The sequence below is a fragment of the Oryctolagus cuniculus genome, chromosome 6 (genome assembly GCF_964237555.1).
Source record: "Oryctolagus cuniculus chromosome 6, mOryCun1.1, whole genome shotgun sequence".
Taxonomy (NCBI): Eukaryota; Metazoa; Chordata; class Mammalia; order Lagomorpha; family Leporidae; genus Oryctolagus; species Oryctolagus cuniculus.
The window spans coordinates 105,178,053-105,201,637 of NC_091437.1; the positions used below are offsets into that span (position 1 = coordinate 105,178,053).

At 41.1% G+C, this 23,585-nt stretch overlaps 1 protein-coding gene across 2 annotated transcripts in view; it reads left to right on the plus strand.

Annotated features, from left to right (window-relative positions):
- Positions 1-23,585, plus strand: part of STMN2 (stathmin 2) — a 56,362-nt gene that overhangs the window by 22,982 nt on the left and 9,795 nt on the right. For both annotated transcript variants that reach the window (XM_002710651.5, XM_070075830.1), the window contains exons 2-4: positions 7,564-7,659; positions 10,966-11,138; positions 23,079-23,270. In XM_002710651.5, the coding sequence (XP_002710697.1) occupies positions 7,564-7,659; positions 10,966-11,138; positions 23,079-23,270 (461 nt within the window). The remainder of the gene's footprint in view (positions 1-7,563; positions 7,660-10,965; positions 11,139-23,078; positions 23,271-23,585) is intronic.

Sequence of the window (23,585 nt, forward strand, 5' to 3'; positions counted from 1 at the left end):
CTGAATAATACATATGGTTTTCTTCTTAAAACAAGATACACAGGAAATTAGGGGGCATTTGAAAGCTTAAAGTTTAAGAAACGAGCTCTGAGTTTATTATATACCTTTGAGAAGAATGGAGGAAATAGTATGTGTCTTTCTGCTGCTTTGATGTGGCCCACAGTCTAATCTGATTATTAAATCTGTAGTTCCTATTGTGTCCTGTGACCACTATTTGCTTTTCTAATGAAAAGGAAAGCTCCCCAAGTTTACACACATACACAGGAAGAGAAAATAGACAAAATGCAAATAATTGGGACCGCCATTGTGGCATAGTGGGTAAAGTTGTGCCTATTACACCAGCATTTCTATGGGCGCCAGTTCGAGATCTGGCTGCTCCACTTCTAATCCAGTTCTCTGCTAATGTGCCTGAGAAAGCAGCAGAGGATGGCCCAAGTGCTTGGGTTCCTGCACCCATGTGAGAAACCCTGATGAAGTTTCTTGAAGAGTGAACTAGCTGATAGTTATAATATAATAGATATATAGATATCTATAGAGATATATATAGTAGATATCTCTATTTCTCCCTCTCTCTTTTTCTCTCTCTTCCTCTACTTGTGTAACTCTTTCAAATAAATAAATAAATCTTTTAAAAAGTAAAGTAATTAATTACCCACCCACGTGGGTGCCAGGCATTCAATTTAAGCCATCATCTGCTAATCTCTGGGTGTACATTAGTAAGGAGCTGCAACCAGGAGCAGAGCCAAGACTCAGACCCATGCCCATGCCCACTGATATGAAAACAGGCATCCAGCTATGGCTTGACCACTACACCCAACCGTGATCCTCAGAGCCCTTGCATTTGCTTGAGATCTTCTATTGGTAATTTTCAATTTATTCAAATTCCCTATATCCCAGTGCCTCAACCCATGCCCAATTTTCCACAAATCTGAACCATCCTGCCTGCCTCAGCTTTAGCAATGCTTTCTCTGGAAACTTCCCCTGACCACCAAGCACAGATCTCCAGCTTTGTTCCCTCTTCCCTCTTGTGTAACCTTGTCCTTCGATTCAGTTATGATTTCCCATCAAATCTTCTTTCATAAAATCTTTACATCCTCACTGTTTTTCCTTTGCCTCACCATTTTCTCAGTCCATACCACATAGTTTACGCTACTTATTTTTCTCATATGTGTCTCAGTTGTGCCTCCTGGCACAAGTCTTTTCTGCATTAAGTAGCAAAGAAAAATCTTTTTTTCTTTGTAAGTTTTACATTGAGCACTGTTCTTTTTTTAAAGATTTATTTATTTATTTGGAAGGCAGAGTTACAAAGAGAGAGAGAGAGACACAGAGTGAGATCTTCAATCTGATGGTTCACTCCGCAAATGGCCACAACAGCTGTGGCAGGGCCAAACCAAAGCCAGGAGCCAGGAATTTTTCCAGGTTTCCCATGCAGATGCAGAGGCCCAGCCAGCTGAGTCATCTTCCACTGTTTTCCCAGGTGCATCAGCAGTGAGCTGGATCAGAAGTTGAGCAGCTGGGACTTGAACTGGCACCCACATGGGATGCTGGCATTGCAGGCAGTGGCTTAACCCAGTACATTACAATGCCAGCCCCCAGAGAAATCTTTCTTAGAATAAGCTTTTATGATGTAATTCCCCCTTTCCATGTGTTCAGTGGCTCCCTATTGTTAGGATGATCATAATGATCACATGGAGATACAGTGACATTAACAGTTATTAACAAACATAAACTAGAATGGAGCAGACAAGCCAAGAATTAAGCTAACCCATCTATTGTCCCCTCATGTACTTCTCAAACACTCACAGAAATGTTCCTAATGAGTACAGTGGTTGAGTCCTAGCTTCAGACACCCACATCTCATATCAGAGTGCCTGGGTTCGAATCTCAGCTACTTTTCTTCCTACCTGGCTTCCTGCTAATGGGTACCCTGAGAGGCAGTGGATGATGACACAAATAAATAGAATATTCCTAAGGGTATATTCAAAACTGATCTCAATCCTAAATTTATTTAAAGTCTACATATTCAAAAAATCATAATTCCAGCAGAAAATACACTCATATGTGTTTTCATGTAAACATGATGTTTTGGATCATAAACCTTTCATGCGAACAAAAATTCATAACATCTAACCCAAAATCTTGAAACAAAATTGAACCCCAGGAAGACTTATCCCCAGGACACAACTTTTGAAAATTTGATTGTAGTATATCTATGAAAAGACTGCCCCCTGGAGCACAGAGAGTGCTATTCATAAAGACCAGGATGGAAGGAAGCTTCCAGAAATGGGCCGAGTGGCATTATTAATCCTTGGGAAACTCACTGTCCTAACCATAAAAGACTTCTACATGGTCTCTTAAGCACCCCACTTCCATGTCAACAAAATTAAATACAGTTTCTCTCTTCTTGTTTTCTTTAACTATTAAATTTTTTTTTATCTTTTATTTAATGAATATAAATTTCCAAAGTACGTCTCATGGGTTACAATGGCTTTCCCCCCCATACCGTCCCTCCCACCCACCACCCTCCCCTTTCCCACTCCCTCTCCCCTTCCATTCACATCAAGATTCATTTTTGATTATCTTAGTATACAGAAGATCAGCTTAGTATACCTTAAGTAAGGATTTCAACAGTTTGTTCCCACACAGAAACATAAAGTGAAAAATAATAGATGATTTTTTTTTAAATGATGATGAAATCAGATCAGACCTATTGTCATGTTTAATCCCAGTGAGAGTCAAGTTGGGAATTGATAGTTTCTTTTCTTTTTTTTTTTTAACAGAAGATCAGTTTAGTGTACATTAAGTAAAGATTTCAGTCGTTTGCACCCCCATAGAAACACAAAGTGAAATATACTGTTTGAGTACTCGTTATAGCATTAAGCCTCAGTGTACAGCACATTAAGGACAGAGATCCTACATGAGGAGTAAGTGCACAGTGACTCCTGTTGTTGACTTTACAAATTGACACTCCTGTTTATGGCATCAGTAATCTCCCTATGCACCAGTCATGAGTTTCCAAGGCTATGGAAGCCCCTTCAGTTCTCCGACTCTTATCTTGTTTAGACAAGGTCATATTCAAAGTGGAGGTTCTCTCCTCCCTTCAGAGAAAGGCACCTCCCTCTTTGAAGACCTGTTCTTTCCACTGGGATCTCACTCACAGAGATCTTTTTGCCAGAGTGTCTTGGCTTTCCATGCCTGAAATACTCTCATGGGCTTTTCAGCCAGATCCGAGTGCCTTTAGGGCTGATTCTGAGGCCAGAGTGCTATTTAGGACATCCGCCATTCTATGAGTCTGCTGAGTATCTCACTTCCCATGTTGGATCACTCTCCCCTTTATTTATTCTATCGGTTAGTGTTAGCAGATACTAGACTTGTTTATGTGCTCCCTTTGACTCTTAGTCCTTTCATTATGATCAATTGTGAACTGAAATTGATCACTTGGAATAGTGAGATGGCATTGGCACATGCCACCTTGATGGGATTGAATTGGAATCCCCTAGTATGTTTCCAACTCTACCAATTGGGGCAAGTCAGCCCGAGCATGCCCCAAATTATACATCTCTTCCCTCTCTTATTCCCACTTTTATGTTTAACAGGGATCACATTTCAGTTAATTTTCAACACTTAAGAATAACTGTGTGATAATTACAGAATTAAACCAGTCATATTAAGTAGAACAGACAAAAAAAAAAATACTATGAGGGATAATGTATTAAGTTGTCCATTAGCAGTCAGGGCTATGCTGATCAAGTCACCATTTCTCATAGTGTCCATTTCACTTCAGGAGGTTTCCTATCTTTAACTATTAAATTTTAACAATCCAGGTCCATTTGCTTAATTGCCATATAAAATACGAGACAATAGTTACAGCTGAATTTCAGAAAAACAGCAGGTGCTTTTAGTGTGTTCCATGCAATATTTGAATTAACACTAACTGGGTGTCCTGTATTTTTATTTGCTAAATCTGGCAGCCCTAGTTGTGAAGCCATTCTTGATTACCCTCCCTACTGCCTCAAGGCTTTGGGCTTCTTTTGAGTTTCAAATTCAAGTCAAATGTATCCCCATTTGACACCCTATTTTGCATCTGTTTTTAATCCATTTATCATATCCATACACTCCACCTCCCTGACTTGAAAGCTCCTTGTTGAGAGGAACACTCCTAAACATTTATAATTCCATAATGCCTCACAGAAACTCTTGTCTTCCTGTAAGTGGTAATCATAAAGACTTTTTTTTAAAGAATTATTCATTTTATTTGAGAGAGAGAGAGATCCCATCTGCTAGTTGACTCCCCAAATAGCTACAATGGCTAAAGCTGAGCTGGTCTGAAGTCAGGAGCCAGGAGCTTCTTCTGGGTCTCCTGCATGATGGGTACAGGAGCCCAAAGAGTTGGGCCATCTTCCACTGCTCTCCCAGGTCCATTAGCAGGGAGCTGGATCAGAAGTAGAGCTGCAGGGACTTGATCTGGTGCCCATATGCTTTGCCAGTGCCATAGGCAGTGGCTTTACCCACTATGCCACAGCACTGGCCCCCATAAAAACTTATTAATTAAGAAACTACTTTAAAATCAACAAACAAGATGGCCAACAACTGTTTATTTAGCACTTACTTGTTTCCATACCATCCAGAACTGTGCTGTGAAGTAGATGAATAAGATGTAATATTTGCTTTCAAAGAGCTTATAGTGACCTGACAAAAATTATACATCAAAAACCAGTAACAAATGAAGTTAGCTATCTTTTAACCAGGATTTTATGGCACAGCCCACCAAGAGAAATCTGAGGTCAGTGTGGGTAGATCCGAAGAGGCAGAAGCACTGAGGGGGAGTCTGCATCAGGGCTCAAAATTTGGGAAGGATTTAGATGAGCAAAGAGGATTAGGAAGGACAGTGCTGCCCGAGGGAAGTTTGGGCATTTGCACCAAGTGAGGAGGAAACACTTCTTCACAGGAAAGGGTGTTTTTGCTGCAGGAAACCGCTCAGGATTACATGGGCCAAGAGCACAGCTGGTTTTAAGGAGCTCCCAAGGATCTAGAGCGCCTGTATCAATGAGATTCTATGCAGTGGTTGCTGTTGAGTAGTATCATGCCACATAGAGTCCTAGCCCTTGATGTGAATAATAGCCAAGGTAAGGATGCTATTAAAGAAATCACTCTCAAGACTTTTTCCCCATACCACCAAGAGAGGAAAGAACAAAGGCTCTCATCAGTCACTGTATGAGACAGTTTGGGCTGCTGTAACTAAGCCCTACAGACCAGGTGACTTATAAACAACAGTTATTTATTTCTCACAGTTCTGGAGGCTGGAAGTCCGAGATCAGGGTACCAGCAAGGCAGGGTGCAGGTGAAGGCCTCCTTTGGAGTTGCACACTGCCAACTGCTTGCTGCACCTTCACGTGACAGAGAGATTTCACTGGATCTGCAGCATCTAATTCATGAGGGCTTCTCCTTTGTGATCCCACCCCCAAATGCCATCACATGGGGGTTAGATTTCAATACTTGAGTTTGGATAGGGACACAAATATTCAGTCAATGACAGTAATGCCTATTCATTACATGTGGGGCCCTAAATATGTTGGTTCCTGACGATGTTAGCACTCTCATCTCTTCCTTAGTTTGTAAAGCATAACTAGGGCAATGGACTTGTTAATAATTACTGGATTTCATTTCCAAGAAACTAAGGACAGACGTTGAAGATTATATTCTTCAGTAAAAAATTCATGTTCTTTTGCTTCTTAATGAGAGAAAAGAGATTTCATTTTGTGTTTATGTTTAGAGTGTCCTTCTTAATAAAGTGGACCTCTGATGTGCTCCATGTGCTTCTAATATGTGCTTAAGTGTGCAAAATGTTTTGGATAACGTATTGCATTTTCTTCCCCCCCAAAAAAAGGATCAGCCTACAAAGCCTTGCTATTATTGTTTTCAATTAGATCATGGACTTTAATGCATTAAACTGTTTTATCTTCTGGCAGAAGTTGTAATTTTCTCTGAATATCTATGTAAAAATCTGCTTGGGCTTTCATAAGTAACATTATGCCATTAACAAAATAAGCAAGTAAGAAAAAGAAACAGGGCTAGGCCTTCTAAAATTCCAGAGGTATGCAATACAGTGTCTCAGAATAGATGTACCAAGACTTTCATGGCACAAGGCAAATTATGCTACTTATTCCGAGGAAATAAGCTACATGGAGAGAGAGAGATCTCTGTTGGCAGAGCCTCTGGATGTGTTATGTCGGAAAAATCATGCGACAATATTTATCTCTGCATCTGGTTCAACTATATGCCAACACGCCTAGCCTTGTACACACACTGAAGTTCATCCTAAGAGTAGAATTGGAGGAAGACCTCATGGCAGACGTGAGATAGCTTTTTACCGCATTTTATCCAGAGGCCACATCTTTATCACTGGCCACGTGTGACCTTGGCCCTCAAGGCTCAGGTCACTTGTTTGTAAAGTTGATAGTGGAGTGGATGGACAGTGGACTAAACAATCTCTTAGAAACTCCTCAAACTTCTTATGGCTCTGAAGCATCCAGGTGATGGATCTATTTCCTGCTGGTCAACAAACTGTCCATAATATCCAAACTCATCTTCTGGGAATTCCCTATTTCCCAATATTCCCTCCCTTACAGAAGACAGAAGACCCTGCTAAAAGGGGAATATTATCTGTGAGGTTCAATAAGTCAGATCATAGCAGTCTGAACATAACTTCTCATAAGTTAGTGAACAATACATCCATCATTTTCCATCCATTTTCCTTAATTTATTACCTTCTCTAATTATATAATCAACAAAGGTGAGAATCCCACATCCTGATCCCCATCTGGTGGTAGGGAGATGCTTGTCCTCCTGGGTAGGAGGTCTACTAGAAAATAAAGGAGAAAATGAAACGGAGAAGGGGAGTAAAAAGAACAGAGAGGTCACCCTCTGAACTCCTGAAGCTGCTTGCCAAGATTAGCACCCAAACTGAGCTCCACAGGGAGGGGGGTTCCTTGTCAGACCTTGGATCCAGGCTTTGGAGTGTATGGAAAGAGGAACAGATAAGGACATGCACCTGGCATGAGGAGAAAGCAGCAACATAGGTCCTCAGAGGATGTATCTACCAAATACTGTGCCAATGGGTTATCTGACTATCCCCGAATGAATGTGTGATGATTCAGGCTGAACCAACAAAGGAATCCTCTCAGCCTTAGACAACAGACTCAATGCACTTTTATCAGGATGAGCTTGTCTCTCTGTTGCTCTGGTCCGTTCTCCTCTCTCCATCTCTTCCCTATCTCTCGCCCTGACCTGCCAGATTTTAATTCCTTCTTGCATCTTCTCTTCTGTAACCCCCTCTGTCCGACTTGTTACCTACCCTGCCATAATGTGCACCACACGTCCTCTGCAATAGGAAGTGTGCAAAGTTCTGTTTCCATCTTTCAATCATTTATGTTTTGTCAAAGAAGGTAACACAATGTCCTTGGCAATATTCATTCTACAGGAGAGTGTATTATTCAAATGCAAAGAGGATTTAAGTGAAATTTCAGAAAATGAAAGATCCTAATCTTGAGTCTTTCATTTCAGCCTACAAGGAAAAAATGAAGGAGCTGTCCATGCTCTCACTGATCTGCTCTTGCTTCTACCCGGAACCCCGCAACATCAACATCTACACTTACGATGGTGAGTTGCCTGCGGAACAAATGCCCCTGCTTCCTGGATCATTTAGAGCTTGCATTGTCTGTCACAGCTCCTGATATAATCAAATCAATATTTGTAGATCTCAATATTGACTTGCTGTGTGTAGCTATCAGGTCTTATATTGCTCAAATCAGCTTGAACTTGGTGCTAATAACAGCACATTAACATCTATTGAGAAACATGACTGGGGTGTTCCTAGCAGCCATGTCCAGGGTATCTACCTCCAGGATACCTCTAGAGCTCTCCTTTGCAAATAATGTAATACGCTAAGCTAAAAGTAGAATAGCTACTAATTTGCAAGAAAATACTAATATACTCAGAAAATTTAAGACATGAAATCAATAACATCACATTTTCTTTATTGTAGTCTTTATAAAGTCCCCATATTTTGTGTATGCCTGTCAACAAACTAATAGTAATCATAGTTGACTAAATAATTCAAACTGATATATGACTGAGGCCCCGGTAAACAGGTGTGAAGAGAAATGCCCGGAGCATTGGCCTGGCAGCTCACTTTAGGAAAGCACAATCCTTTAAGTTGAATGTATTCTAATTCATTTGGCTAGTCTTTTCTCTCTGGCTCTGCCACTGACCTCCTGGCCTTGGGCAAGCAGATACCTAGATCCCTAGAGCCTCACTGAACACTAGCATCTCCAAGCAGGGCTGTTATGAGGTTTAAAAGTTTTCACACTAAGTTAAAGCATCAAGATAGCTATTATTATCAACAATTCATTCTCATCTAATTCAGTCAATCCAATCAAAATATTTGATTCAGTTCTATGTATACTAGATATAGCTAAAGCATATTGTTTGCCTAGGCTGTCAGTTATTTTTCTTTTCCACATATGTAAAGAAAGACACGAAGGATCAGGTGAATGGGCCTTTGGTAGTTAACCCCCTCTGTGCTTTTAAAACCTGTAGAAAGTTGTTCCATGATGATGTAAGCATCCTGACTGCTGATCAAGTGTCTCAGAAGGAAATATTGCCCACCCCATGTAAAAAGGTTTTGGTGTCTAACCAAAACTTTTATTAGAACAGAAGCCCAAGGCCAGTTCCTGCTTTGCATAAATTCACATATACTGGACAGACCATTATTATCTGCTAGATCTGGCTGCAAGTAGGAACCATGCTATCTTTCTTAGGAGACTCCCGATGTTGGATCACTCAGTATAGATCACTCAGTGTTGTCACTGAAGATCCAAAGATGAATGTAACATGATCTTCACCTGTAAGGCACTCAAGGCTCAGGGAAAGTGTCTTTCAGTATACACATGGGCAAGATACAGAACACAGAGTGCTTAGGACATAAGAGGTAATGATGGTGTCTGCTGCTTGAGGGATTGAGAAGAGGGGTAGAAGAAAGTACAAAGTTATATATGAACCAAGTCTCAGAAGTTGAACAGATAATTCAATCTTGTCCAGATTGAATCAATACCAGAACTGGTGGAGAATATCAAATTTCTGAGGTCCTTAACTTGGCCTGTATTTCTATGTTGATAAGAATGTGAATCATTTGTTGTAGACAAACATGATAACAAATAACAGTTGTTCTTCTTATTGTTTACATTAGTAAACCCAGAGTGCCATAGGCTGTACTTTCCATTCCCTACCATTTGTCATTTAATCTTCACTGCAATCTTAAGAGAAAGATGCTCCTCTTAGCTCTGTCTTTATGTGAGGGAATGAAAGCTAAGAGAATTTAATTAACTTTGCCAGTGCCACACAGCAGGAAAGCAGTATCTAGTGTTCACCTGCAAATACAGGCAGTTCTAATACCAGTCTCTCAGCTAAGCCCTTTAAAATCCCTCATCACCTCATCAAATAAGCTATTTTTATTTGCCCATTCTCTTTTGTAATCCTTTTCTATAGGCTTACATAGATTTTATATAGTTGCATTTAAAGCATAACTAAATATTGGATGGCTTCAGGAAATTTTAAATTACTTTTATATTTATGGGAAAAGAAATGCATCATTTCCAGCTTACTTATTAAATTAGTCATCTGGATTTTCTATAAGCATTTATGGATCCAAGGTCAATTCCTGTCAGCCTGGGGTTTTTATCTGACCACAACCTCAATGTACTGCTGAAACATTAATGGAAACATAATCCTCACATTAGAAGAAGTTAAGATTTCTGCTCTGCCTTGGCCAGAACCGGCCTGGAGACCTGGCTGGCTGGCTTGCCACGATTTCAAAGGAACATTAATAAATTAGAGAGACTTATAGGTTAGGTGGCAACGTGCTTATCAAGATCTAGGAACAATCTCCCTGAAGATGCTTAGCCTGTGGTGGGAGACGTGGTACAGAGCAGCCTCAGCATGACAGCAACGTACATGGCATTTACATTGTATTAGGGAATTACATGTTAAGCTAGAGATGACTTAAGGTCTATGGGAATATTGTGTAGCATCTATGCAAACACAGTGCCATTTTACATAAAGATTTGAGCATCCCTGGATTTTGGTGTCCACCAGGCATCCTGGAACCATACCCGCAGGGACTAAAGGACAACTGTACTTGGAAGACACAACAGAGAATGTCCTTGGCTTGCAACCATTCACATCACATACAAGTTCCAGTAGAGTGATGTCAAAGGGATGCCATCTGAGGCTCACATTAAAGAATATTCATTTTTTAATCATTATATTTCACTAATTTGCGAAACATGTAATGATGAATGTCTCATCAGATATTAGTTATCATTTATTTATATTATAAATTATATTAATATTAAAACCATATTATGCAGGGTTAAAACTTGAGGGTCTGATAATCTGCTTATCTTTGCCATAAATGCCACTGATGAAAAAAAAAGCTGGCTAGCAACTATTCAGTTTTTGTACTAACAAAAATATTTTATATTTATTATGTGAAATATGTTCAAAATATGAAGGTACTTCAAAAAGTTCATGGAAAACAGAACTTAAAGGTAAGTTTTATTTGGTACAAAAAATTTTGAAATCCATGCAGGATTTTTGCATAATATGCATTTTCCATGAACTTTTTGAATACACTGTGTTACCACCGTGTGTGTGTATGTGTGTGTGTGTGTACTGTGGAATGGGTATATGAAACTAATTAACATATACATTACCTCACATGTTTGTCATTCATTAATTTGGGATGAAAACACTCCAAAACAATGTAGAGAAAATTATCATCTGTAGCATTTTACTTCTACTTCCCAGTTTAATAATGCTGCTTTCAGTTGCTGGAATTCAAGTCATTAGAATAAATCCATGCTTTGACCTCTGTATGCTTAATATTCTCCACTGTTCATTCCTTAGATATGGAAGTGAAGCAAATCAACAAACGTGCCTCTGGCCAGGCTTTTGAGCTGATCCTAAAGCCACCCTCTCCTATCTCAGAAGCCCCGAGGACTTTAGCTTCTCCAAAGAAGAAAGATCTGTCCCTGGAGGAGATCCAGAAAAAGCTGGAGGCTGCAGAGGAAAGAAGAAAGGTAACTCTTTCTAGACAATGGTGAAGTTCACTCTACGCTCTCTTTTTTGCATTCTCTCTCTCTCTCTCTCTCTCTCTCTCACACACACACACACACACACACACACACATTCACAAACTTCTAGCAGAGGTTCCAAGGGTCAGTGACACCTGAACCTGAAACATCCCAACATCTGTCAGTCTTCAATAGATGTAGAGCCAGGAGCGTCTAGATAAAATGTGCTTCAATTATGGTAAGATAAAGGCTGATTTCAAAAGAACCAAAACCACACTCCTCTTCCCCTTGTCATAAAGGCCCCCCTCCTCTAGTCTATCAGACATACACATTGCCAAGAAAGCACAGCCTTAGGTAACCGGAGGAGCTGGCCCTGGGAGCAGGAGGGAGATGGCTGCCCCCTCAGGGTCTGTGGCCGGCTCCCAGTGCAATGCACAGATCTTCTCTCAGAGATCTTTCCTGCTATTCGCCTCTCCAGTAAAGACCAGGAGCTTGCCACTTTCCTTCTCAGAGCCCTGCTGCCTGCCCTCAAACCCAGTCCTCCCAAGATCAGGACTTCTCTGAGACCTTTGGGTGTTTCCTTCTACCCATTGCCAAGCCTCATAGGGATCTTCTCGCTTTTTGCCATTGGCCCCCATTTGCATTACACAGCTTTTCTTTTGCCAAATGTTTCATTTTACACAATCAGGTACCCAAGAAAAGCCAAGGGCATTCAGATTGGAAGGTACTCAGAAATTTTAGAGACTGCAGTAGAGACAGAGCTTGTGTCTGAATGTGTCTGTTCCAAGGATATGGTTGTGGTCATTCATCCCTTCAAGGAACTCTAGATAACACAAAATGGCTTTTAGATAATTCAACCCCACATTGCATTTTTCACTTGATTTTTCTTAATATAGTTTTAGAATCATGAAGTCACCAGGAATCTGCTCCATGCAGTCTCTGATATGAGTAGAAATTGTGAATTTTAAATATTTTTCCTTGTATGAAGATGTCATCTATAAAAAAGTCAGTCAGCCAATATGCCAAATAGGAGTTAACACTTCCACGTTGAGTACTTACAAATAGAATGAAGATCATTCTTCTTCTAAATACTGGATTATTTAACAGGGAGTATAGGACAAACATGTGATGTGTTTGTGTGTGTGTGTGTGTTCACAAGAATAGAATAAAAAATAAGCTTGTTTTGGTGTAAAAAATTTGAAATCCATGCACACAAGGGATCTCAAAAAATTCATGAAAATGCATATTATGAAAAACTTAGGTGCACTACACACACACACACATACATACATACACACATATCAATCAAGGCTCAATCTTCAGATTAAATTTTCTGTACAAAAAAAATAGCCTTTATGGTTGAAAAAAGATCTTCCTACAATCTTCCTAACATACTGATCTCAATTTCAATTTTCAATTAAGGGTGATATTCTCTGAGCATCTGAGGAGTGTGTGTGTGTGTGTGTGTGTGTGTGTACACAGCATCTGACCACTTACTGTTGTTGTATAGATTTCATTTTACTTTGTTATTTGAGTGACCAAAAGATGAACAGATATAGAGAATGAGCTCCCATCTGCAATTTACTCCCCAAATGCATGCAACTGCCAGGGCTGGCCCAGGCCAAAGCTTGGAACCAAGAACTCAACCCAGGTCTCCCATTTGAAGGACAGAAACCCGAGTACTTGGCCATCACTGCTCCCTCCCAGGATCTGTATTACCAGGAAGCTGGAGTCCAGAGCCAAAGGCAGGTATTGAAGACAGGTTCTATGATATGAGTCAAGGACATCCCAGCCAGGAGGTTAAATGCCTGTCCCTAAATTTAGATTTTAAAAGGAAAAAACTGAGCTACTAACCCACGTATATATACAGGAAGCTTCCTTTAAAAACCCACTTGCCAGCTTTTTGTGGTTGGTGGTGGTGGTATTTATAGCTTTCTTCTCACAGTGAAGCTAAATTAAACTATCCAGAGTTATACTTCATCACAACTTGGCTACCGGCAGATATGACCAGTGAACTAAAGCAGTGGAGGGTGTGTTGCACTAAAGGCAGTCTAAGTCCTCACCTGAGCACTGGTGTCACACAGGTAATAGGTATAGACAAAGGTCAGAGGTCAGCATCCAGAGATGCTGTGGATTCACAAGGTTACCAAGTCAGTGAAATCAAAATTCAGCATCATGGTTTAGAATGTTGCTGGTGGTTATAGGTAAGGTATTTAACTTGAATGAAATTATTGAAGGGAACAGAAGAGTACAGAGATGATCAAAACTAGCTGTGTTCTTATAAAACTCCTTCCAGTAAATAATTACTGATTCTGATAAGACTCCCGCATAGTATTCTATCACATTTTAAGTACTACTTGTGAAAATTTTCTATGTAAAAATCACTATATAGATTATGTCCTGGTGGTACATTTTCAATTGGAAGAAAATATAACTTAATTAACAAAAGTATCAACTTTAAAAATCATTCATTGATTTTATTCTATTGGATTGTACCAACAAATAGGACCCTTTTGAAGAACTGTTAATTCTCTTGAAAGAGTTTTCAGCAAGTGCATGTATCTCAGTAATTACCTTAGTGAGGACATGTGTAAAACCAAAACCTAGCTCAACTAACTAAAATAAAAAGGGTGTATATAACTAAAAAGTCTAGGAGTGACTGCAGCATCAATAACTGCTGGATCTGGGTGATCAAGCAATATTATTGGAAAATTTCTTTATATCTGTTGTCTCTTCTTGTATATAATTAGGTCCATCACCAAGAAAGTTCTGTTTCAAACAGTCAGCTCCAAATTATTTTTCTTACAACTTAGCAACTCCAGCACAAAGACAGCTTCTCTTTCATCATAGTTCTTATAAAAGCCTTGGAATTCTTAAGAGTCTGACTTAGATTACATGCCCAGCTCTAAACTAACCTCTGCAGCCTAATTTGATTTGCTGACTTGGATTCCATGCTCACCAGCATCCTGCAAGAGGAGTTTAGGTAAGATACCTGGGGTGAGTGGTATAGAGAGGTGGTTCCCCCAATGAAAAATTAGATACTGTCACCAGAAGAAGGGAAATAGATCTTATACAAGCAAAACCACAGATGTCTACAATGTTTATCTGTAAATGTTTAGCATGACTATAACAATCAGAAAAATTATTTAGTTCATACATACATTACTCAATTTGCAACTCTCTTAATTCGCTGTACCTGGGGAAATTTAAACTGGGGAAATTCCACTCAATCAAAAGAAAGTTATCAAGTCCCCACAATTTGGCACACCTACTATTTGGTGGACCCTGTTCCAGGTACCTGGGATACCCTCATCAACCTTAATGTTCCAATGGGCAAGACATAGTTAATATATGTCAGTTGATATCAAATAAAGCAAGGCAAAGAGATTTGGGGGTGCAGGGGTGAAAGAAGCTATATTACGGGTGAGTCAGAAAAGGCCACTTGACTAAGAGAACCAGCCATGCTGCTCTTCCCTGAGTGAAGAAAATTCAGAGTACTGGAAGTAGCAAGTGCAAAAGCGCCTGGCATGGAGCCTGCTGGGTGAGTTTTGTAGACAGTGTGGGACCAATATGGCTGAAACAGAGAGAGCAAGGGAAGACTGGTAGAACTGAGGTCAAAAGGTCACACTGTAAGGACTTGAACTCTCTCTTCAAGTGAAATGAGAGGTCAGTGAGGAAAATAAAGCCATGTCACTCTTTGATGCGAATTGCCACATCTATTCAAAGAAATGGTTTTTTTTTTAAAAAAGGAAGTAACTAGAAAAACAAGTAGTGTTAGATTACTACAGAAGGCAAGAGAATGTTCTAGAATAAGCAAATGGTTCCAGTACTAAAAATACACAGAAGTGAGAATGGAGAAAACTGGGCAGTAGGCACACTACAGGCTTGGATCAGCAGATGTATGTGTGGAGTTGGAGGGCCTTGATTAAGGAGAGATTGTGGAGGGCCTTGGATGCCAGGGTTATATACAAATTCCATTATGTAAGAAACTAAATGTCAATTAAAGCTTTTAAAATATCCACACGTCCAGTCTAGGCCAGTAGTCAGCAACAGTGCCATTGTCCTGGACTCATTTCCTTTCCCATAATTTAAGGTTTTTAAAGATTTTGCATAGAAATCAAACTACATTTAAATAGTATTAATAAATTTTTCCATGGTTGTACTCAAAGACATTTGCCACTGCCAATCAATATTCCTGATTAGAGTAAGATAATAATCATTTTATCACCAGACATAATTCTAACACATATAAACAAACACATGGGTATAGATAGGAAATATGGCTTTCTGTATGGCTTTTTAGACATAAACGAACTCATGAGTTCCCGCACCTCCATTAGTAAGTAAATGTAAGGCCTGTGCCTGGGAGTTCAGGGGCCATCTGAGAATCAGTGGCCTAGGCTGTGTTGCAGGGGCTTCCTGGGCTTACAGCTGGAGGGCTGCCACCGGGGCATCTCCATGTGGGATCAAATGCACTTTGTGTCAACTGCTTTGGCACTGTCCCCATCTCCTCACTCCATCTGCTAACACTGCTGCCACCTGAGCCTCTGGTGACCAGGCTGGACAATCCAGAATCAGCGCTCCATTGATTGGCTGGTAGAAGCTTTGCTGTAAAAAAGAATTAGCCTTTTTCCAGATTTTTCTCCTTTTTTTTTTTTTTTTTTTTTTTTACTGTCTCTGGAGTCAGAAATCACCTCCATGAGATTCTACTAATCTCACATGGTCAGCTTGAAGCTCATTTCTTAAAAGCAAATTTCCCATGTTGCAACTGGCCCAAATGGGTAAAAGATAAGACCATTTTAGCCACCCACCCACCCATTTGTTCATTCATTCAGCAAATATTAGCAAGAGGCAAGTGAAGAGTCAGGCTGTCCATATATCCCAATTGGCCCAGGACAACTCCAGCTTACTTCTCTGGTTCAAAATTATTATTGGTTATTATTCATCCTAATAACTGTCCCAGTTTAGTAATCAATCATGTGGTCATTCTCAGCACAGCAAGGGGTTTAAAGGGATCTTTAAAAGCATAGTGGTTAATAACATATGGTTAATGGAATGCCTAGGATAAAATTCTAGTTCCTCCACTTCCTAGCTGTGTGCCCTTAAGCAAGTCACCTCATCTCTCTGTGTCTTACTTAGCCATCTAAAATAAGATTAGGAACAGGAACTAAATCTGGGAGATATTGTGAGAATTAGAAGGCTACCCTACATGAATATATGTAATAAGCAGTGTGGAAGGCTTAGCTATTATGTAAAAATGCACCAGTCCTGACCTTACAGGAACTTGTAGTTTTATAAAGGAAAGAAGTTTTGTTTAAGTCAAATATTGAAATGTTATTATAAAAGGGTACTTCAAAAATGTCTCCAAAAAATTGAATTAGAAAATAAGCTCATTTTGGTATAAGAAGGTGTTTTAAAATCCGTGAATAGTTTTTTCATGATATGCATTTTTGTGAACATTTTGTGAACTTCATATGATATATTTCATAAATGACCTTAAGTATAATAAAATATTCTTTATCAAGTTTCATAAAAGAATAAAAATCTTGATAGATAATAGATATGTAAATAGGTCAGTCCATCAATAGTGGCTTAAAAATTAATATTATGAAAATTGAAGAATCTCAATGACATTAATAAAACTGAACCCTAAGATAGATTAAATTAAAACAGCATCCTGCTCACACCAGCCCAGTGAGCTCTAATCGGCCCACTAACCTTACCAGCACAATCAACTCCAAAGTCACAGAACCTCCAAAATCTCTGTTCACTCTTAATAAAGGGGATTAAAAGCCGAACATTTTTCACCAAACCCGACCGGCTTACCTTTTCTATTTGTTGGCAACTCACATTGTGGCTGGCAACTAAAATGGAATCCAAGAAAAGGGGCTGGTAGCAATGGATTTTGAAATAGAAGGCTGGATTCCTCACAGCATGGCATCGGGAAGCATTCTTACCCTTAGCAGGGCTCATGGCCACAGACTCCTCACGTGGTGGCCCTCGCAGTGACCAACATGTCCATGTTTATTTCCCTCGGAGCCAACACAGAAAGCTCATCACAGGCTCCAGAATGCTAAGGCCTCACTCTAAAAGTTTTGGGATTTTAATCACTTTAGATTTCTCACCTCACTTCGGGTTCTTCAACACAAATTGAGTATGACATCTTTTGTCTTATAGAATTATACTCGATAATCACATTTCAACGCAACACTATCTGTGAACTTAGCGGGTGAGTAGTGTTTTTTCATTGTTAGCAGTAAAACCAGTAATTATAGGCACAGCATCTAACTGGCACTTTGACACTGGGGGACTAGTGTCCAATAAATGGTGGTTGCACAAAGAGGCTTCAGAAAGCTTGAGTGAAGATGGTACTAAAAGATAAGCTTATTTGGTGCAAGAAAAAAAATAATTTTATTTATTTATTTGAAAAGCTAAATAGAGAAAGAGAGAGAGGGAGAGCTAGCTATTCCACCAGCTATTCACTCCCCAAACGGCCTCTTAGGGCTCCAGCTGGGCCAGACAGAAGTCATGAGCCAGGAACTCCATCTGGGTCTCTCATAGATGGCAGGGCCCCAAGCACTTGGGTCATCTTGCACTGCCTAGGTATATTAGCAGGGAGCTGGATGGGAATAAGAGCAGCTGGGACTCTAACCAGTGCTACAAGTGGCAGCTTAACCCACTGTGCCACAATGTCAGTCCCACAAAACTCCTTTTTAAGTTCTGTGTGTAGCTTTTTAATAATGTGTTTTCCATGAACTTTTAGAAGATCACTCTTATTTCACTCCAACGAGGGGCGGGGGGGAGAAAGTGATAGAACTGTATTTACCTCAGAAATAAATGGAAGACTAGTGTCATCTAAAATGCAGCCTTAAATCTCCAAAAAAAAAGTCTCCAAAGTGTACATAGAGTTAATTGAGTTTTATATCCCAGTTAACTCAAATTTACCTCCATTTTATTTGTGCAGTAATTAAACTCTTAGAGGCAGTAATATAGGAAATGGCAATTAACCTCCTTTGAAAATGTTAAAGTGTCTCTAAATGTTCAATAATTCCTCTCTCTGTCTTACTATCTTCCCTTTCACATACCTCTCGTATAATTATTTCCATGATATTAAATGCAGTTGAGGAGGTCTGTGGCCAGAAAAATTATTCACCAATCATGTGCCCCGGGTTCTACAATTGCGAGCTGGAGTGTATTCCCTGGCCTCCCGGACATCATGTGGAATGTCTCAGTTCTATATTTTGCCTCGACATTTGCATTCCATCACCTGATCATTATCCGGTCCTCATTTTCCATTGCCATATTTCTGTGACCTTCTGTGTTAGGAACACACTATTGAGACGTGTCCTCCAAGCTAGACACTTTTTCCTTCAACAATTTACTTCAAGCAACTCGCAGCAAACCCCCACTGCTCCAGCTCCCCTGTCAGTCCGCACAGTCAAGATTCCTCCCTCCTCATCTGCCCAGCCAGGGTGAAAGTCAGAAAGCCTCCTGGAAGGTGTACTGAAAACTTCACTTGAAGAGGAGTGTTTGCACTTTTATTAATCACATGTTTTCACTCTGCAGCATTGCACTCATTTCACGCCATATTTTAGTGCAGTTTTCTGGACTACCTGCTTATTCGGTCATTGATGCAATCACTGGTATTAGTACCAGTTTCCTTCCTTGAGGATATTACTAGAAGATTAAACTGTATTCAGGTGAGAAGCAATTTCTCCAATAGAACAAAGTTAGAGAAGTTATGAGCAGCAATAGCAAAAAATATAAATAATAATTATAGTTTCCTGCTCCAGTGGAGTTACAGGGAACCTAGGAATCCCATGAAGGAATCTTTTTTAAAATTGAGTACTTATACGTAGGGACCAAAATAGAGCGCCATAAGTATTTTCTCAATACGGAATGTTTTTTTGTGTAACTGAAGCATGGCCTGACTCAGCTGGCAGGTCTTAGTAGCAGACTGATAATCTCTGCACTGCCTTCTGTTGCCGTGGCACCCCATTAATTGTGTTAATGCATGCACCTGGGGCTGGCATTGTGGCACAGTGGGTTACCACCATCTGCAACACCGGCATCCCATATCAGAGCACCAGTAGCCCAGCTACCCAGCTCCCAGTCCAGCTTCCTGCTAATGCATCTGGTAGGGCAGAGGAGTACAGCCCAAGCGCTTGAGCTTCTGCCACCCATGTAGGGGACCCAGATGGGGTTCTTGACTCCTGGCTTCGGCCTGGCCCAGCCCTAACTATTGTAGGCATTTGGGAATTGAACCAAAGGATCAAAGATCTCTCTCTATCTACCTATCTCTCTCTCTCTCTCTCTCTCTCTCTCTCCCCCTTCCCTCCATCCCTCCTTCCTTCTGTTGCTTTGTTTTTCAAATAAAACAAATCTTACTAAAAAAGGAAGAAATGCATATGACACCTGTGCTGTGGAATCTCGTTTGGCATCAAGAGCTGCCATTAGAAATCCAAGCCAAATGCTGTACTCCAGTAATGCAAAAGTCATCACTTATTGTAGGAATTCTCCATCCACTAAAATGGAAACTGTGGGGGTATTTGCCCATGCAGGCCCAATGTGTCCCACTAAGGCAAGCAATGTGAAAAGGTGTGTGTTCCTAAACCACCTTTTTTTTTTTTTTTTTTTGGACAGGCAGAGTGGACAGTGAGAGAGAGACAGACAGAGAGAAAGGTCTTCCTTTGCCGTTGGTTCACCCTCCAATGGCCACCACAGCCGGTGTGCTGCGGCCGGCAAACCACGCTGATCTGATGGCAGGAGCCAGGTACTTCTCCTGGTCTCCCATGGGGTGCAGGGCCCAAGCACCTGGGCCATCCTCCTCTGCACTCCCTGGCCACAGCAGAGAGCTGGCCTGGAAGAGGGGCAACCGGGACAGAATCCAGCACCCCGACCGGGACTAGAACCCGGTGTGCCGGTGCCTCAGGTGGAGGATTAGCCTAGTGAGCCCCGGCACTGGCCTAAACCACCCTTTTAATGGCAGAGCCTTTCAATCCTGTTTCCCTGCTTTCTCCTCCTGACTTTGACTCTTTCACAGAGAAAACAACAATGCAAAAATCAACATGAAGTTAAACACAACTGAGCAGTGCCAAAGTTAATTTGAGCATCTGAGAATGATAATCCCCACAATTGCAGTAGCCTTCTGACAGCCATCCACAGCCACCTCTCAGTGAGCTGATCCAGTGTGAAAGAGCAGCAGGTGCATGCCCCTGCCCTGAAATTCACCTCCGTAGCACCAAGCCCTCCTTACTCAGCACCCCCCCCACACACACACACACACTCATACACTCAACAGAGCAGGACCAAGCATGGGTTTTCTGAACACCAGGTAGGGGTGCATGTCACAGTTCCTGCAGAGAGGCCACTGGAAAAAATGGCCATGAAAAATCCAGGTACATCTCCTCTGGAGAAGCAATGCAAACCCTGATCTACGGGAGCAGGGCAGGGAGGGAGCTACTGACACAGCCAGCAAAAATCACATAGAGCTGCTGCACACAGCTCTGCTGCCTTCGCAGCCATGGCCAGTGAGCACACACTGCTCGGAAGATCATTACATACCTGTGAAGGTAGGAAAGTGTCTTCAACACTACCTTCAAGAATTTTGGAAAGTTCTTGTTGCTCTCTTTTGACTTACTTAGTTGTGTTTCCTGAAGCTGCCTCCATGGGTTTCTGTTCCTTACTAGAGAAACCTGGGCCTCCAATGTAACCCCCAATTTTCTGATGTAGCACGCCCTTGTGTTGTGCTAACCCAGTCCTCTTCTTTAGCTGGCTTTTCTGAGCTGGAGGTTCTGAAAGGAAGGATCAAAGTTGTTCCTCTTGTTTCCTTATCGTGCTCGCTTCACTGAGAGATCTCCTGTCAACACAGCCTCACTCCACAGACCTGTGTGTGGAGGGGATGAAGGAGTCAGAGAATGACCTGGGCTCTGGTCAGCCATGAGGGCTCCTGAATCCACCAGCTGGCCATAACCAGAGGAGTTGGAGCAAGTGCTGTGCACACATGAGCTGGCCCAGTAGGTTCACTGCCAGCCTCTCTTAGTCACAGGGACTTGAGTTTTACTTTAACCTGAAGTGATTTCCATTTGTTCAGCACCAAATTACCCACTGTTAGACACTGTGTTAAATACCATGCAAATGTCATGTCATTTGATCCTAACAAATAACCTGTAAGAACTATTTTTATCCATACACCAAAAAAATTAATTTCATGAAGACTTTTCTCAGAGAAATCTTAAAGAATGCTCTCTCTCTCTTTCTCATTTGCTCTCCCTCTCTCTCTCTCTCTCCTCTCTCTCTCTTTTCTACACACACACACACACACACACGCACACACACTACACACACTTCAGTAGTTCGGGTAGCAATAAATAAGCAAAATCTGTGTCGGAAGCTTTACCAACAGTCCCACCTAGAGGCAGAAGGATGAACCAGCTATAAAATATTTTATTCGTATTTCTCCCAAAAGGGCTCCATCTGGTTTTGAAGTGAGTTTGTGTTACAATTTCTCACTAATTTTCATCCTCATTTTCCTGCAAACTAAGACAAAGCTTAGTTTGTCTTAGACAAATCCTTAAAATTTCAATGAAATCCTTGTCTGGTTAAAGCAAGAAGCAAGGCTGGTTCTCCATGGACCCCAGATCCATCCATGATAAACCTTGGAATGAGCACATCAGTGGAGACTCGTAAGGCTGCCTGGCTTCACCATTCCTGTAGAATTGTATCTAAAGAAAGCTTCTTCTCTTTTCAGCCCCATCTGGCTTATACTTTAAGATCTATCCAGTAAATTCCTATAACCACTACCACCACTAATATGTCTTTGTATCAATGCTTTCAGGGCAACCAATACTTAATAGGCCAAGGAATAGGAATATTATTTTGATCAACTATTAAGTATTCATTTCCATAATTATTCCTCTAAAGGCTCACCTCTGAGGAACCGCCCAGGAACAATGAGGTTGGAATAGTTTAGTCTTAAACCTGGTTAGGTCAGTACTGGGTAATATTTCTCTTAGCTACACAGCTTGGAGCAGAAAATGACAGGGAAATAAGCTGAATAACACATGTAGGGTCACCGACACAGCTGAGATTTGGACACAGGCTGCACCAAAGCCCATCTACTGTCATTTGCAGAAGGCAGACTGTGGACTACCCACAATAGAATCACCAGAGTTGCTTATCAAAAAGGTAGCTTCCTGGACCACATCAAAGCCATCTCAGAATCAAAATCTCTGAAGGTAGATATCAGACTTCTGCCTTTTTTCAGCTCCCCAGCAATGGCTAACATATACCACACACGACCACGTGACCTGGTGAAACAGTATGGCACACAAAGTGTAGGGGAGCCACGGGAGGTGCATCTGTCCCTGGTCTTGCTGCTCCAATCAGTGAGCAGCAGCTGTATTTCAGGGATGCCGCAGGTGCCCTCAGCTTGTTTAAGAGGGCTGTCCGTGGCCAAACGGGCATCAGATTTTTGCTGCTCTGAGGTCTCCAAAGAGAATTTGGCAAATGGAATCCAAAGGGACAGATGTGGCATAAGAGGAGAAAGTGAATTTGAGAATTTGTCAGAACCTGCCCCAGTCCTCACTCATTTTTCTCAGGCCGCAATCAAATGTCACCATTCAATGATGAATTACAGCATTTCCTGTTGCATAAGTGCTTGGCAGCATTTTTTTAAATTCCTCAATGAGGCGTAAGTGCTTCTTCTTCTAAGACAGTCTGTCCAAAAAGTCACAGCTGTAAATGCCACCAACCATCTTTCCCAGCTCACGCCATTGTACAGAAAAGTCTAAGCCCTGGAGGTGAACACACACTGACAGCAGTACTCAAGGCTGGGAGAGCAATTCCTTGGAAAAGAACACACCCTCTCCCGTTCCGTTTGGTGCATCATCGCTCTGCTGGGTTTGCATTCGGGTCACTATAAGATGGATTTGCTTTTCTTCCCAGTCTCAGGAGGCCCAGGTGCTGAAACAACTGGCAGAGAAGAGGGAACACGAGCGAGAAGTCCTCCAGAAGGCTCTGGAAGAGAACAACAACTTCAGCAAGATGGCGGAGGAAAAGCTGATCCTGAAAATGGAGCAAATTAAGGAAAACCGTGAGGCTAATCTAGCTGCTATTATTGAACGTCTGCAGGAAAAGGTAATCACAGCAGGGTTCGAAGTAGAAGGATTCATTCACATCCGGCTCCTCTGGGTGCACTCACATAGGGCCACCTATCAGAGACTTGGTCACAACTGGCTGCAGGTACAAGACCAGAGGGGGCTGCAACATGGGAGAGGAATGGGAATCCAATGTTCAAGCTAGATTTTTGTCAAGTTTTCCAGTGGTGCATGGGGTTAGTGAGGCTGACTAATGCTTTTTAAAATGTGTAAGTTTTTTGTACAAACCTTAAGAACTCTTCTTTGGAAAAAAAAATATACTAAATTGGAAATATGAGACTTTTAAATAGCATAA